Consider the following 14,751-nt stretch of genomic DNA (forward strand, 5'->3'; position numbering starts at 1 on the left):
AGAGATAGATGTTTCCATCAGGACTCTCATCATCTCTGTGCAGCGTCAAGTCAGAGTCGAGGTACATATTTCAGATTGATAGAAAAACTTTAAATCTGATATATCAGGAAAAATTAAAAACATATTCATCTTGATGTGATTAACGTAAACAACAAACGCTTGACCATTACATGTGTTCCTCAAGTAATTATTGTCTTTGGCAGTGCAGTCTTTAACACAGGGCTGAAATTCTGCATCTGTCATGCAGGAATCCTAGAAAGCACAATACTCTGCTTTAAATTAAAGCACTGTATTACTTGTTTAGGCTTTAATAATTTAATTAAATGTATTATACAATGTTCGGCAACACAATAAAAGAAAGAAATGGAAACAAATGGCAGGATATCTGGTCATAATCCAAGTTAAAATAGTCTTTTAATGAAACCCTTTATAGTCTGTAACTGCTAGCGTTAGCATTTAATCACAATGGCTAAGATAAGCCTGAAATCTTGTACAACTTTTTGTGGATGCCTTAATAATACAAAATATTGCTGTAGATGCCAAATTAATTAATTTTTAGCCACAAATTTCCTTCTTAGTGAGCAATTTAAAAGCTAATGTTATGCTAGGCTATGATAGTGGTTGAGCGCTGAGTTGGCTGTGGAATTGTTTGTGTCTAAGAGCTTTTTTGTTGTTATTTTGCCTTAAAATAAAACTTACTATCACTTCGTACAAAGCCCTTATGGCTTAAATTAACTTTCTAGCTGGTGTTATGTCGGCCACAAGTAAAGAAACTAAAGGAATATAAGCTACAACAATGGTGGTAAAGTGCTAACAATGCCTATAATCTGGAGTTAGCTAACAGTTTTTCTAGATGTGTATCTTACTTTATTTTGAAATTAAAGTTAGTGTTCCTCTATTTTTTAATTTAGATGTAAACTAAAGAACTTGTGCTGTGAATCTTAACCTAGTTACTACCTTTTCCCCCCAATATGCTAGCTTGGAGGTGTTTGAATGCTAACTGTTTTTTTCTCTGGTGGTAGCTAGTAGGCTAATAGTTAGCGTGACATTTAAATAGCACCACATGTTATATCAGAATGAGAGAAAAAAATAAAGGCTGCTTGATATAATATAATGAATGATGTGAATGAAACTGTATGTGCAAACTAACACTAACAGTGTATTTGTCCAGAATTAGAGCTCAGCTGTGTCTATCTGATTGAAACACTTAGTTATCAGCATCCTTGCAAAGCTAATCTCCCTCATGGATCCCCCACAGTCCTCCTGGGGTTTTTAATGGGATGTTAAGCCGATGAAATCTCAGCGTACAGCAGGTTTGGACTGAAGAACCGGGAGGATTTCTCTACAATGACAAACATCTTCTCAGCTCAAAAATAGCCCTGTGGAGGAGCAACAGGTGGTGGGTGGAGCTCTGGCCATTCACATGTTATAATGCATAACAAGTACATGTGTGTGCATGTGCGTGAGAGCAGTTGCTGCACATAAAGGCCGCATTTAGTTCATGTGGTATGACAGTGTCCACTCTCCCATCTTCCCACACACATATACACACACATTGCAACTTTGGCCCTTTTACAAAATCCTTTACAAAATCCTCAGAGTCATTTCCTTTCATCTGAAACTGCGCTCAGGATTTTACTGATGTCACAAAATGAGCCCTTTTTTTTGAGCACGCAGATCACATAACATCAGTTTCAATGCTTCAGAGAGGCCCAGCCAGTGTTGGCATGACATCACAAATGCCCAGTCATTCACAGAAAACAAAAACACTTCAGTGGGAGACTGCAAATGATGCACCAAGAGCCAAGAAGCTGAATCAACCAAGAATTTTGTCTTGAAGCTGATGAAGACGACCCTGAAGGCTCACTCCCACTCCTCAGAGGACAACCTTGGATAGGGAGCATACTGAAGGATCACAGGGTGGCTCTCTGACAAACAGCTGAATTACTTAGACCACAAGAACAGTATTACACGATTTCAACCTCATCTGTATGTGGCCTGCTTCCTCTGCTGCACATTATGAAAATCCCTTCTTCGTGTGTGTCTGCAATAGTGTTATGACTGACATTTAGGTGCAATGAACACATCATAAAAGTGGGCTTAGAAATAGTTTTAGGGTCTGTATGCATGTCAGGGTAGGCCCCTGTGGGAAGGTAGTCAAATTAATTTTTGCCATTATTCATCATTAAGTTTATCTCACAACAGAAGGCAACAAATAATGGACACAGATGTGAACTAGAGATTTTTTTTTGCATCCCCATTACCAAGGTAGCAACTACTCATTCAAATCTTTAGTACAGTACAGTAATCATTAATACAGATTGCATTATTAAAAAACCTAATACACAATCTTAAAAAGTATGTTAACAATCAGGCTACATGTAACATGCAAAATCAAAAGAAAACTGCAGTAAACCTGTTACAAATCAAGTAATCCATAGAATCACTAAAATACAAGACATAACAAACAAAATCTGTCTCTATATGATAGTACACAATTTGACCATACAATGAAATAATAATAATGATGAAAATATCAAATCACAGGAACTAGCCATGCACCAAAAAGAAATAAATTTCCAATGACATTATCATCATTATTACCACTGACCTTTATCACATAAGTTTGTATGATCAGCAATTATTTTGGAGAAATCTCACTCACAATCACAAAAAGCTTTAAAATATTTTTTAAAGCTGCTAGAATAGCATTATACAGCACTGCCTATGTAGCATTTAAGTCCCCTTTTCAACTCATCTTCTTCCATTTTTGTGCTGGTTTAACAGTATTTTTGATCCTCTTTTGTTCTCGCAAGTGACAGGTACAGTATTTTTTTTTATTTTCTATGACACTTGTCAGATAAGATGAAACAAACTTTCAACTAAAGATTATAAATCATTCACGCACCCCTATAAATAGAAAACAAACGTCTGAACCACGACTGTTTCCTGTTTGTAACCCATATTTCCATGTTATCAGCAGAACGTAATGCAGAAACGGACTTGTGTGAAGTGTGTAATGCAGTTGTCACAACGCCTGCTGTCGTTGTGTCAGCTTAATACCACCCGAAATAAAAATTTAAGTCAGTTTTATGCGGATTAATTTAGCTTTGTGTCGGCGTGTATGTGTGAGAGAGAGGTGAGGGAGGACAATGCTGCGGTTCTCTACTGTATGCGCGTCAACGGAATCCCGTAGTGCGTCATTACACGTCTATTCTCTCGAACGCGCTTCGTGATTGGCTGAAGGCTGGAAATCTCCCCGCCCACCGCCAGGCCCTGTATGGAAACCTTCTCCCTACGTCATGGACAGAATACAGCCCATACTATAAATGTGTTGAGGAGTTTAGAGCTCAGGGAGTGCAGATTTGCTTGGCAGCTCAAAGGATGATGAACTGTTATTAGTGGAGTATTGACTGAAACACATGTAGAAGAGTCAAACAGGTAAGACTTATTTATGTTTTTAAAATTTTTATCCAAAATGTCTAACTTTAAAGTCTGTACTTTTAAAATGATGTGAATCTGAATGTAAACAGCATTATTATTTATTTGTCGGGCATATTTTGGCAAAATTATAATCTGATTAATATTTTAAATAAGATGGGTTCTAAGTTTATTAAAGTTCTTCAAAACAAGTGCACATGTAGGATGCTTCCGATCTGTAGTGTGTCTCGTGTAATAGTTGGCACTACGCCTGTTTGAAAGTTAACCCAACTCACTGTACCCTACTGGCATGTGCAGATCATCAAATTTATTTCTAAACAAATGCCTTCATTATTTTGTAACGTTATACAGATTAAAACAACAGCAAACAACAATGACAAAACTTAAGTAAGGTGCAAGACAGTGCAGTTACAGCAATGCAATTTTTCTGCATCGTTCGTATTAGTCACTCTAAAGATTTATGACACAGCTCTGCACTCTTTCAAGTGATGAACTATGACCTATCAGCATGTTTTGTTCTATTTTTTTCCTTTTTCTTTTTTCTTCTCAAATGTTCAGTGTTTACCTTTCATCAGAAAAGAAAGTTTCTTGAGGGAAAGGATATGCGATAGACAAGCAAAGCAGGCTTGCAAACTTGGTTTGGTAACAGATCTCCAGGACTTGGCGATGGAGTGCTTTGCTTGGAGAACTATCACTTTCTTATCTGTCTTGCTTACTTGGCAGTTTTGGGGAAATATTCCATGGATACACAAAAAAATGCTATTTTTCACACCTGCAACATGTGAAAGAACTTTTAGAACTTCTATTGAGAAAGTCTGAACAACAAGATGGCCACAAGGACCGTGTATGTAGATCATAGTACTTACTACAAACTACATCTTGTAAATATTCTATGTGAAACATGATTTATTAGTGGAGCCATACACAGGTACAGGGTGTCGTGCTTTCTTGTAAATTAAGGAGGCTTAAGAAGTTCATTGCAACTTAAAATGTATTTGTTAAGGTTGTTACTAGGATGGAAGGCACCACACCCCCCAGTGAATGTAATTTCTAAATCAAATATAATCCTCCTTTAGTATACACATGAGCATATAAGCTGAAATAAACTGTATAGGCCCTATTTTGAAGCTTAGTAAAACACAGAAAAAACTTCTGCTGATACAATTGAACAGCACTTTAACTGTACAGAGAAAACTTGCAAAGAGTTTTAGGGTATGAAATGGGTCAGATAGATTAAAAAAAAAAAACTGGAGAAGAAAAACTTGTGCTAACATTTCTGATAACATCTTTTCAGTCTTGCAGCCATGACATGCATCCACTCCCAGCATGGATCTCAGGCCTATGAGAACAGCGTTGGCAGCTCAGAGCTTCAAAACACAGACTTTAGCTCCAAACTGGCGGCCGACATGAGCAACCCGCGGGACCACCTCCCTGCTCCACCTCTGCCAAGCATTAGCTCCCTTGTGGACTCTCAGGCGGCTGAATTTGATGCATATTCGTGCCAGTTTACGGCAGCTCCTGCCCACGTTACTGCATCCTTGAGCCAAGAGACCCCATTCAAGCTGGACAACCTCCAGGTCTATGGTTGCTATCCCGGAGCGTTTGCTCTAACGTACCCTGAAGAGACTGGATCCCCAGCTGGGTCAGATTACTTTGGCAGCCCCGCGTCCACCTCATCTCCTTCTACCCCTGGGTTCCAGCACACAGCCACTTGGGACTCAGCATTTGGGCCATACTCGCCCAGTCCAGGATTCTGGGGGACAGAGGAGATACCAGCACCACATGCGCCCTCTTTCTTCACTTTCAGCTCAGGTTCCGTGGAGGATATGTCTCATTTGGGTCAAGCACAGGATCCTTTCACTTTGGCTCACCCTCCCTCGTCTGCACTGACCTTCCCTGCCTTGGTGATGGAGCAAGCACAAAGTCTTGAAGGCTCTGACCGTATGGATGGAGGCTTATCCCCAAAGTTGAAAAGTCCAGGTGGGAACGATGGCTGTTGTGCTGTGTGTGGGGACAACGCCTCCTGTCAGCACTATGGAGTTCGAACCTGTGAGGGTTGCAAAGGGTTTTTCAAGGTAACAGTCTTATTGATCCTTGCAGCTCCAATGAAGTTGCAGAAAATCTGTCATCTACCTAAAAGTTATTTTGAGGGTAACCCTTCTTTTTGTTTTACAGCGCACTGTCCAAAAGAATTCCAAGTATGTTTGCCTTGCCAACAAGGACTGCCCAGTGGACAAGAGGAGGCGCAATCGATGCCAGTTCTGCCGTTTCCAGAAGTGTCTAGCTGTTGGTATGGTGAGAGAAGGTGAGTTGAATGCAGATTTATGTTGGAAGAACTTTGTAACGCTGAACTCGAACTACCAGCCTGTGTCCTCATGTTTCCAGTCGTGAGAACTGATAGCTTGAAAGGACGTAGAGGCCGCCTACCGTCCAAGCCAAAAGTCATCCAGGATGTGACAACAGCTGTGTCTCCTGTGAGCATGATCGCCTCACTGGTGAGGGCCCACATTGACTCAAACCCCGGCGTTGGTAAAGTGGACTACTCCAAGGTAAATAAAACTGGGAATCAACTCTTTGGGAATAATTAACAACGACTTTGACATCATGTGTAACATCTCTACTGTCTGCATTTTCAGTACAAAGAGACAGAGGTCAGTCCAAACCAGAAGGAAGACGCAAGCGACATCAAACTGTTTTACGACTTACTCACAGCCTCCATGGAGGTCATCAGGAAGTGGACGAAGAGCATCCCAGGTTTCTCTGAGTTCTGCGGAGAAGATCAGGAGCTTTTGCTGGAATCTGCTTTTGTGGAACTCTTCATCTTGCGTCTTGCGTATCGGTGAGTAAGGAGACCTAGAAAAGCTCTGCGACTGTATGTACATGCTCATTCGTAGCTTGATTTAGGCCTTAACTCGATCTTGATCTTATTTCAAGAGCGCGGTCACTCCAGCCATCTGCATCATGCCGAAGCATGCATCAATCCTAAAGGCCAGTTTGTTTGGCCAGTGTAACTTCAAGTGTACCCTCCTTCAGGATGGCTTTGGCATGGTACACTTCATGCATGAGCACAAGCATGGGTACGCAACGAGGGCATGATTTGTAAACCATGCCATACAATCACTGTGACCACTCCTCTCAACAATCATTTTATCGGCGAGGATGTTAGAGGGCTGTGTTGGACCAAAATGACTTGACATAAGCCAAAAAGTCACTGAAGTTACAGCCGTGTTCTCTGTGTTCATCGTTGTGCTGACTGATGAGACAGCACTACTTATGAACAGACACTTCACAATGACGTAGGCGGGCCATCTGTGTGCCTTAGGTCAGGTTCATATTGTAAAGTGTGACTGCAGAGGACTTCTGTAGGGAAATGGCACTTTGGAGGGCCAATCATGCCTGAGTACGGCACAGTATGGGTGTCCAGTGTAACCGCACCCTTAGCCTATACCACAATTAGAGTTCAGCATACTCAGAGTATCTTCTTCTCGTTAATTGGTTACACAACATGGATGTAGTCTCCCCAATGTCACCTGTCTGCTTCTGAAATGGAAAATGAAGTAAATCAGGAATCGCGGCCATATTGGAGGGATATTGGTAGTGGCAAAGGCTTTGTGTAGAGCTATAGGGCACCTGTCAGTCACATGACCTGAGCTGTGCCTCTGATTGGGTGAGCTTGTGATCTAAATACCCTCTAAACAGCTGAGTTAGAAAACAATTCACCCCCCTACAGTGTGTGCCAATAGTGAAGTAAGCGGTTCAGGCAGGAGACCAGGCTGTAAATAGGTTAGTTTCTGTTTTGAAAATGGCTTTTTTTGGCTGTTGGTATGTGGGTATCCGGTAGTTTTGGAGCCAGCCTCAAGTGGACACTTGAGAAACAGCAGATAGAAAAAGCAGATTTTAGCACTTCTGCATTGTCTCATATTCTAAGACCGGAGGTTGTCACACAAATCTGTAAATCATCCAAATAAATAACCAGAAATTTACGCTATAGTTATCTCAATAAGGACAAATCCTGCTTCCTGGTACACCCCACCGCAGCATGAACCATCTGTTAGATGTTCAGAAATCCAGATAAGTATCTAGATTTATTTTTCAGTACTCCAAGCCAGGAAATGGTACCTCTAGATTCCTGAAACTAGAATATAATGTAAAACAGCCAAGTTACCAGTGAGCATGTCAGCATACTTTCCATAGATGTAATTCCGTTGAACTTTATGACTCTAACTTTGAAACTATCTGTCCTTCTTTTTAAGCTCTGATCCTGAAACAGACAAGCTAATCTTCTGCAACGGTGCCGTGCTTCACAAAACGCAGTGTGTCCGAGGTTTCGGGGACTGGATCGACTCCATCTTGGAGTTTTCACAAAGCCTGCACCGCATGAAGTTGGACGTCTCCTCCTTCTCCTGTCTTGCAGCTCTTGTCATCATCGCTGGTAAGGAGTTCATTCAACATTTGACACTTCTAGAAGTAGACGAACCAGAGTCAGATCCTTCAACTCAGCCATGACCAAAGTTCACAAAAGGAAACAGCATTTGTGAAGACAATACAAGGCTGTTATATAACACTAGACTGACAGAACAGGACAGGTGTGTGTTCAAATGTAACATGACCAAACATATAGTACACAGAAGAGGCCGTATATCACAGCAGACTAAACATAGCCACAATGAAGGGGATATAAATTTACATTTAAAGCTCCTGTGAGGACTTTAAAGCTGGTTATGAAACAGACTGAAATCAATACGGATGCCTCTGTAGGAGACACCAAAGCATCAGCCGCAAAACTGATCATTTCAGTTTAGTTATTTTTAAGGCCTGTAAATGCTGCCAACAGATAGGTGTCAAATGAGAGGATTAGCAGCACCCTGCTGTGACAGCCGCTTACATCTCCATGGCAATAGTTCACAGTGGTACATTTAACAATCATAACAGGGTAGCAGGGTGAGATTTCCCATTGGACTGCAGGGATCACACAGGACAGGACAGAATAAAGGCTGATGCGTGACACGTCTGTGTGGCTTCGTGCGGACTGATGATGTAATTTTCCCACCTACGCCCCCTTGTGTGGCTCCTTTCACACGGAAAATTTCTGCGCCGCGCACACTCAAAAATTTCTAACCTGCCTAACGAAGATGCGCGGAAAAGATGGCGGAAGAAGGGGATCCCTTGTGTTCAAAGTGCAGAAACACAGGCATCTGTATTAGAGATAGACCGATATGGATTTTTTGGGGCCGATACCGATACCAATTATTGGTAGGCAAGGGGGCCAATAACCGATATTTGAAAGCTGATATTTATTTGCAGTCAAAATGGAAATATTGATGTAAAAAATTTTGAATAATACAAACTCCAACACTTAAGTGCATACAAATGCCTTCAAGCATATGTTTATTAAACAGCTCCCAGGCTTAGCAGCATGTTTTATAAAGTCGAATGAAAACGTAAAAAAATAAAAAGCCTAAGTTTTCTACAGTAAATAAAGTTTTCCAAAATTTCAATGTAACTGCAATAAAACCGGACAGAATTGTGTTTGTGCTGCCTTTTACAGGCATATAATGCAGTTGAATTAATTTTGTGTTTGGTTTTAGATGACTGATTTTAAACAACCATCTAGGGCTTCTATCGTGTAACAGGGAGAAATTCTGGCAGAGAAGCATCAGAGCCAAAACAACACAGTTTTGAATTGGTTTCATATCGGCTGTTAGATTAAAAAAAGGCCGATGCCGATATGCCTCAAAATGTCAAATATTGGTCCTGATAATCGGCCCAGCCGATAATCGGTCTATCCCTAACCTGTATGACTCTCCACACAGAGATCACCGTGATAACCAAGTGTAAAATTATTCATGGCATGAAATTGCGGCCACTCTTGGCAGAGAAATTGGTTAAAAAAACCTGGAAAAATCTCTGCGACAGATGTGTCATGTTGTAAACAAAGGACAACTTCTTTGCCTCTTGTTTAGTACTCTGGTAGGCGTATGTTTGTGAAACACCGCCCCCTGCAGTTTGGACACCAATGGATGCCGCGCAGGGTGTTAAAAAGCATAAAAGCCTCACACATTCTCTTTAGCAGAACTTATCTGTGTGTCACGTTCCGGCAGAAAGCATAACACAGCCTTAAGATAAGAAAGAGTCCACAAGGGGGCGCCAAAATGAACACAAACCAAGTTTTCCTAACAGGAGCTTTAAGATCAAGAGACCTTTCCTTTCTTCATTACTGGCATGAAATACTGAAGCACAAAGCTCAATCTGTGTCTTATTTTCTTTCACAGATCGACATGGTCTAAAGGAGCCAGGACGTGTGGAGGAAATGCAGAACCAGCTCATTACCTGCCTCAAAGATCACGTCTCCAGCTGCGGCTCTGACTCAGTGCGGCCAAACTATTTGTCCAGACTTCTCGGAAAGCTGCCCGAGCTCAGGACTCTGTGCACTCAAGGCCTCCAGCGCATCTTTTACCTTAAGTTAGAAGATCTCGTCCCACCGCCTCCGATTGTGGACAAAATCTTCCTGGACACTCTTCCTTTTTGAGTGTGGGAAATGAGATTGACAATCTGAGCTGACTGGCAGCCAAAGAGAACAGACTGAGCACTTAAACTTCAGGTGGTTCTATCGACACCATGAGAAGAATAAAAAGACTTGGTGGATTTTATACCTGGAGGAAAAGGGCTACCTCTGAATTACTAAGTGAAAACTTGAAGAAGCAAGAAGAGGGTAAATACAACCTCCTCTTCCTTGTTGGTGTTTCCAGGATATTGCGCACTTTGCAGAGGAAACTATGTCAGCCAGCTCATGGACCAAAAGGTGTCTGTTTACATACAACAAGGTGCCATAATGGAAAAATATGTAAATAAGGGATTATTGCTCTTTCCAACCAGCTACATCTCAAAAAAAGAAACTAACATCATCATTTCAAGAAGTCAGCACAATGTTTTCTTTGATTTTAGGTTTTGATGTGATTTGCATGACTGTAAATTACATATAAAATGTCCAACAAAGCGTTAAATGTTTGTGTATAGCAAGCAAATTATCTCAAAGAACCACAATTTGTTTGCTTTATGTTGAAGCCACCATATTTGTTTGGTGATAAGAAAAAGTAGGTCAAACCTACAGAAATAGTCAAAGGTATCATTCATGTATCATGAAGTGACAGTGAGCAGCTAATATACTGTGTCTCAGTACAGTTGAAAACACTGATCTTGTTTGTAAACTGTTTTGAATATGAGAAGGTGTTATGCCACACGAGCTTGTTCTTTTTACATACAATGAAATTCTATTTTACTGACGTTACATGTGAAATAAAGTTTAAAACTTTATCTTGAATTGCTGTACACCTCCCTCATTTTACTGCATCGTGAGTCCATGCTGAGTAAACCACTCTGCTAGCAGCCTGATAGCTCTCACTCTCCTAAACCTTTTTTTCATGACCACACATCAGAGCATGCTGCTGAAACATGCCCCTGTCCACCCCTCTCCCAGTTGCATACTGGTCTCTTTTTAGAAGCCAGAGGAATTCCCAGTCCTGTCTCAAGTGACTCAGACTACTTCATCATTGTACAGTGCCACATGTGAACATGCATGTGTCAGGAGGACATGGTGGCCGAAGTGAAAGTTGTGGAAAAAACTGCCCCGTGTCTGCAGGACAATAAAAACTATTCATAGATGATATAGAAGGGATACACCTGTTTAGGGGACATGGGCCTCAGTGGTTCACTGAAATAAACCAAAACAGGTGAATTTAGCAGGAAGCATCAGGCTGGATTTCTGTGTCACTTTTCTACTTGTCTCCAGGTGAGGCTGGTGATTGTTAACGAGGCCCACCTGGTGCTTAACGAGCTCACAGCTGCTTGCATGAGTGAGGGGCACTGATTCAGGGATTACTGCCTCTCCTGAAAGGGTTTTATGTGTTTGTTAACTAAGCCTTGTGTTAAATTAATTGACTTATCTTGCTACGTGTTTATTTGCTGTTAGTCCTGTAGGCCCACCTTGGGGTTGAGCACAACACCAAAGCTTTGACAAACTATCATGGAAGGAACATAAAGGTCTGAAATTCCATGACTGTCACAGAAACGTCACAATGTCACAGTGTCGTGGTGTTTAGTATTACACAACTGTGAGTGTAGCATCACACTATCTTCTTGAGGACAAGGAAGTGATGCCTCAGTCTCAGCCCTGCTGCTGGAAAAGCTTCGCCGCCTACGCCCAAGCCTCCAACCTTCTCCTGTAAAACTTCACCATGACTCACAAAATAAACAAATAAATCCATGTCTTGTTTTGAGCCCACTCTTGTACAGTCACTTAGATCGCCCAGGAAGCTGTTTAGCTAACCCAAGGTTCATCTTAAGAGTGGTGCTTTTAAAGCCAATCACGACCACGACTGTATTTATTTCCATTCATGAAATTTACTATCAGGGCCCGTATACATGTCCAATAGTGAAAAAAAAAAAAAAAAAAAAAAAGAGCATGGACCAGGCTAATGCCCCAATGGAGCATTAAATTCAATGGCAGTAGACTCCACCATTACAGGCGCTAACAGCAGGATTACTGCACGTATTAGGCTGTCTTAAAAATGTTACCATTTAAAATGAGATGTGTAGAGAACAGATATTTAAGGATCCAATGAATCCTTTGGAAAAGTACAACTATGTCAAAATAAACTGCAAAATAAGATTTAAAAGATGCAACATTTTTCATTTTTATCAGCGTTTATATGGAGCACGCACACGCAATTCTACTTTGTTGGAAACAGGTTTTCCAGGAAGTCCCTGGACATATGATGCTGTGCACCTGCCTCACTTCAATGGTGAAATTAGTTAATAGGCCAATTTTTGAAAGTCCTGCATGCAGCTTACGCTACGGCCAAATGGGCTGTTCCATAAATGGTACATTATGACCAACGGTCCCGTTTGTTTAATGACTGGACATGCATACTGACCAATTCTTAAATGAGACGCTCAGACGAATCAGTCACAAAACTCAAAGTCATGGTTACTCAAGAAAGCAAGTCATGAATCAGAGAGTTTAAAGGATTCATCATCTGGAGGCCATGAACGTCTATAGAAACGGTGCAGGTAGCATGTGGTAGCTAACTGCTTGCAATAACTCTTGAGTTGACTAAAAGCGAGGCTGTGCCACTTTATCAGTGGATGTAAGCCAATCAAAACACAAATACTGCAGAAGCTCCAGTCTTTTTACATTTAACATATTAATATGTATGTCAGCATCAGATAGGCCTTCAAGTACTCGTGAGCCCCTACATTAAGCTGTTTTTGGCATCTGGAGTTGTGATGTTACTTATTATAAACACAAGAGGACAAAATAACCGTGCACATGTAGGATTTCTACAAGGAGAGCAGTCACACCCAGCATCACTCTGATTACAGAACATACTGTATGAAGCTACATGATTACTACGAGGGGGGCAGACCATGGTCATGCACAGGTCTTTAATGACCTGGGCATCGTGCCTCAGTGGAAACTGGGGCAAACGAGAGAAACTTGGAAGCCGCTCGTTTGAATGGAGTACCAAATGTTGGTGATGACTTATGATCACAAGCTCCAGTCAGGGTTACAGCACCAGAGGCCTACCCCAGGGCACAAGCTGTTCATGGCACAATGTGCAGGACGCTAAAGTGTATGGGAACATGAGAATGTCACATTTACTTGGGATGGACAGCGGGGCTTTGGTTTCAGCTGCAGGCGACAAGCCCGGGACGTGTGCCTGATACTGGTTTGCAGAATGACCAGCAGCCTGGCTGGGCGCTATCGGTTTCATAAGATTTATATCTCAATGAGACGAGAACAGCTTGTGATAACCTCCCTGCTGAGTCACAGTGACCTGACTCATAAAGAGAAGTGTACAAGAAGTTAGTAGATACTATTTTAGATGTAATGGTAAAACAGAGATCAAACATCATGTTCTTCTTGTCTATTGGCTTGATTTGGATCTGTTTTAAGATTTCCTAAGTATGCTATCAGTGGGCAAAGAGCCAGTACTAACATGCCATGAATCCCAATGTCAAACTCTCCAGGTAGTTCACTGATCTAATTAAGTTTACATGAACAACCTGGAAGATGCTTGAAGTATAGTTATTTGAGTTGAATAATTAAACATGGAGGTATTTGAACTTCACTTCTAGCCAACTCTTTATAGATGCATCCAATTTGTGGGGACAATTTTCCAACCAACGAACAGCTATCAAACAGGTATTTGTATACGTAGCATCTTGGCATACTATAAATGTAACTCCCTGAACATTAACCACTAAATAACTACTAGTGTTATGCTTACTTTCATACAGCGAGTACAATACATTAACAAAGTTAGCATGCAGATTTTCTAGTGATGTCCTGTAGATTTGTTTCTTCTTTTGTCATCTTGAACGGTTTGTATTCGATTCCATTTAACATTTTTCGTGCCTGACATAAAGCTTTTAATTCCCTTGTTCTTTAAATAAAGTGCCTTTAACAGAATGTACCAAGTAAATGATCAGGTCTTCCACTTATTATTTTTCCATGCAGAGAGATTCCTCTAAAATTTAGAAAATCCTCATCTGTAAATGTTGCTCACAAGCAATTTCTCTACAACTGTTGTAACAGATTGAGTCATATTCACCTGTCAGGAAAATCTCTACGTGTAGTTTTTTTGCAGATAAACTGACATGAAGGAGTGGGCACCTATTGACAACAATACGATCTGGTATTTCCGTGTGTTAGATGACAAGTTGAAAAGTTCAAAGCTAACTTGATCCTCTCTTTGTCACGCAGTAAACTCTGTGTGGGTAAAAATGGACATATGTAACATCAGAGGAGACTGTGGTCTCTCAACACACACAAACACAGAGGCCCTGTATAGACCGGTGGTCCTGCACGTACACCGTTCTAAAGAGTCATATCTCATCCTAACAGATGGTGACAGGGCAGCACAGGGGCCTGTCTGGACACTTCCAATAATAGACACAACTAGAATAGACAGTCATCACATGAAATCAATAATGCCACTTAGATATGACAGAGTGCTCTGGCTGACTGCCCACACGTTAGCAGAGCCTCTAGAATCAAAGGCAGACGGTCAGATCAGAGCAAAGGAGAAGTGAAGCAGGCAGACACTAAGATTAAGTCGTATCTTACAGTTGCAAGATCACAGGTTTAAAGGGGTTGTCAGGTACTGCCCCCTTGTGGCCAACAGTTGCTACAACTAACCATTTTGCATTTGGGACAACAAGATAGCTTGAGCACAGGTTTACAATAAAGTGTCTTTGGATTTAAATTAAAGTGGCCGAGTTTCTGTGAAGCTAAACCAATGTAGCAAT

The 14,751-nt window shown here is 41.2% G+C and overlaps 1 protein-coding gene across 1 annotated transcript; it reads left to right on the plus strand.

Annotated features, from left to right (window-relative positions):
- The first annotated feature begins 3,362 nt into the window (after positions 1-3,362).
- On the plus strand, positions 3,363-10,679 carry nr4a1 (nuclear receptor subfamily 4, group A, member 1). The gene is made up of 7 exons (XM_074681635.1): positions 3,363-3,441; positions 4,736-5,516; positions 5,617-5,746; positions 5,827-5,990; positions 6,078-6,280; positions 7,695-7,873; positions 9,714-10,679. Exons 2-7 carry the CDS (start codon positions 4,746-4,748, stop codon positions 9,968-9,970), a joined length of 1,704 nt encoding a protein of 567 aa, XP_074537736.1. The 5' UTR covers positions 3,363-3,441; positions 4,736-4,745; the 3' UTR covers positions 9,971-10,679.
- Positions 10,680-14,751: the final 4,072 nt, after the last annotated feature.

This window comes from Halichoeres trimaculatus, unplaced genomic scaffold, assembly GCF_033239565.1.
Source record: "Halichoeres trimaculatus isolate MK-OKI-2021-1 unplaced genomic scaffold, fHalTri1.1 fHalTri1_scaffold_11, whole genome shotgun sequence".
Lineage (NCBI taxonomy): Eukaryota > Metazoa > Chordata > Actinopteri > Labriformes > Labridae > Halichoeres > Halichoeres trimaculatus.

Excerpts from the sequence above, each read along its gene's own strand:
- nr4a1 (XM_074681635.1), top strand. The coding sequence starts at position 4,746 with ATGACATGCATCCACTCCCAGCATGGATCTCAGGCCTATGAGAACAGC. Across the intron at positions 5,517-5,616 it reads GTTGCAAAGGGTTTTTCAAG|CGCACTGTCCAAAAGAATTC; the intron begins GTAACAGTCTTA and ends TTTGTTTTACAG. Across the intron at positions 5,747-5,826 it reads TGTTGGTATGGTGAGAGAAG|TCGTGAGAACTGATAGCTTG; the intron begins GTGAGTTGAATG and ends TCATGTTTCCAG.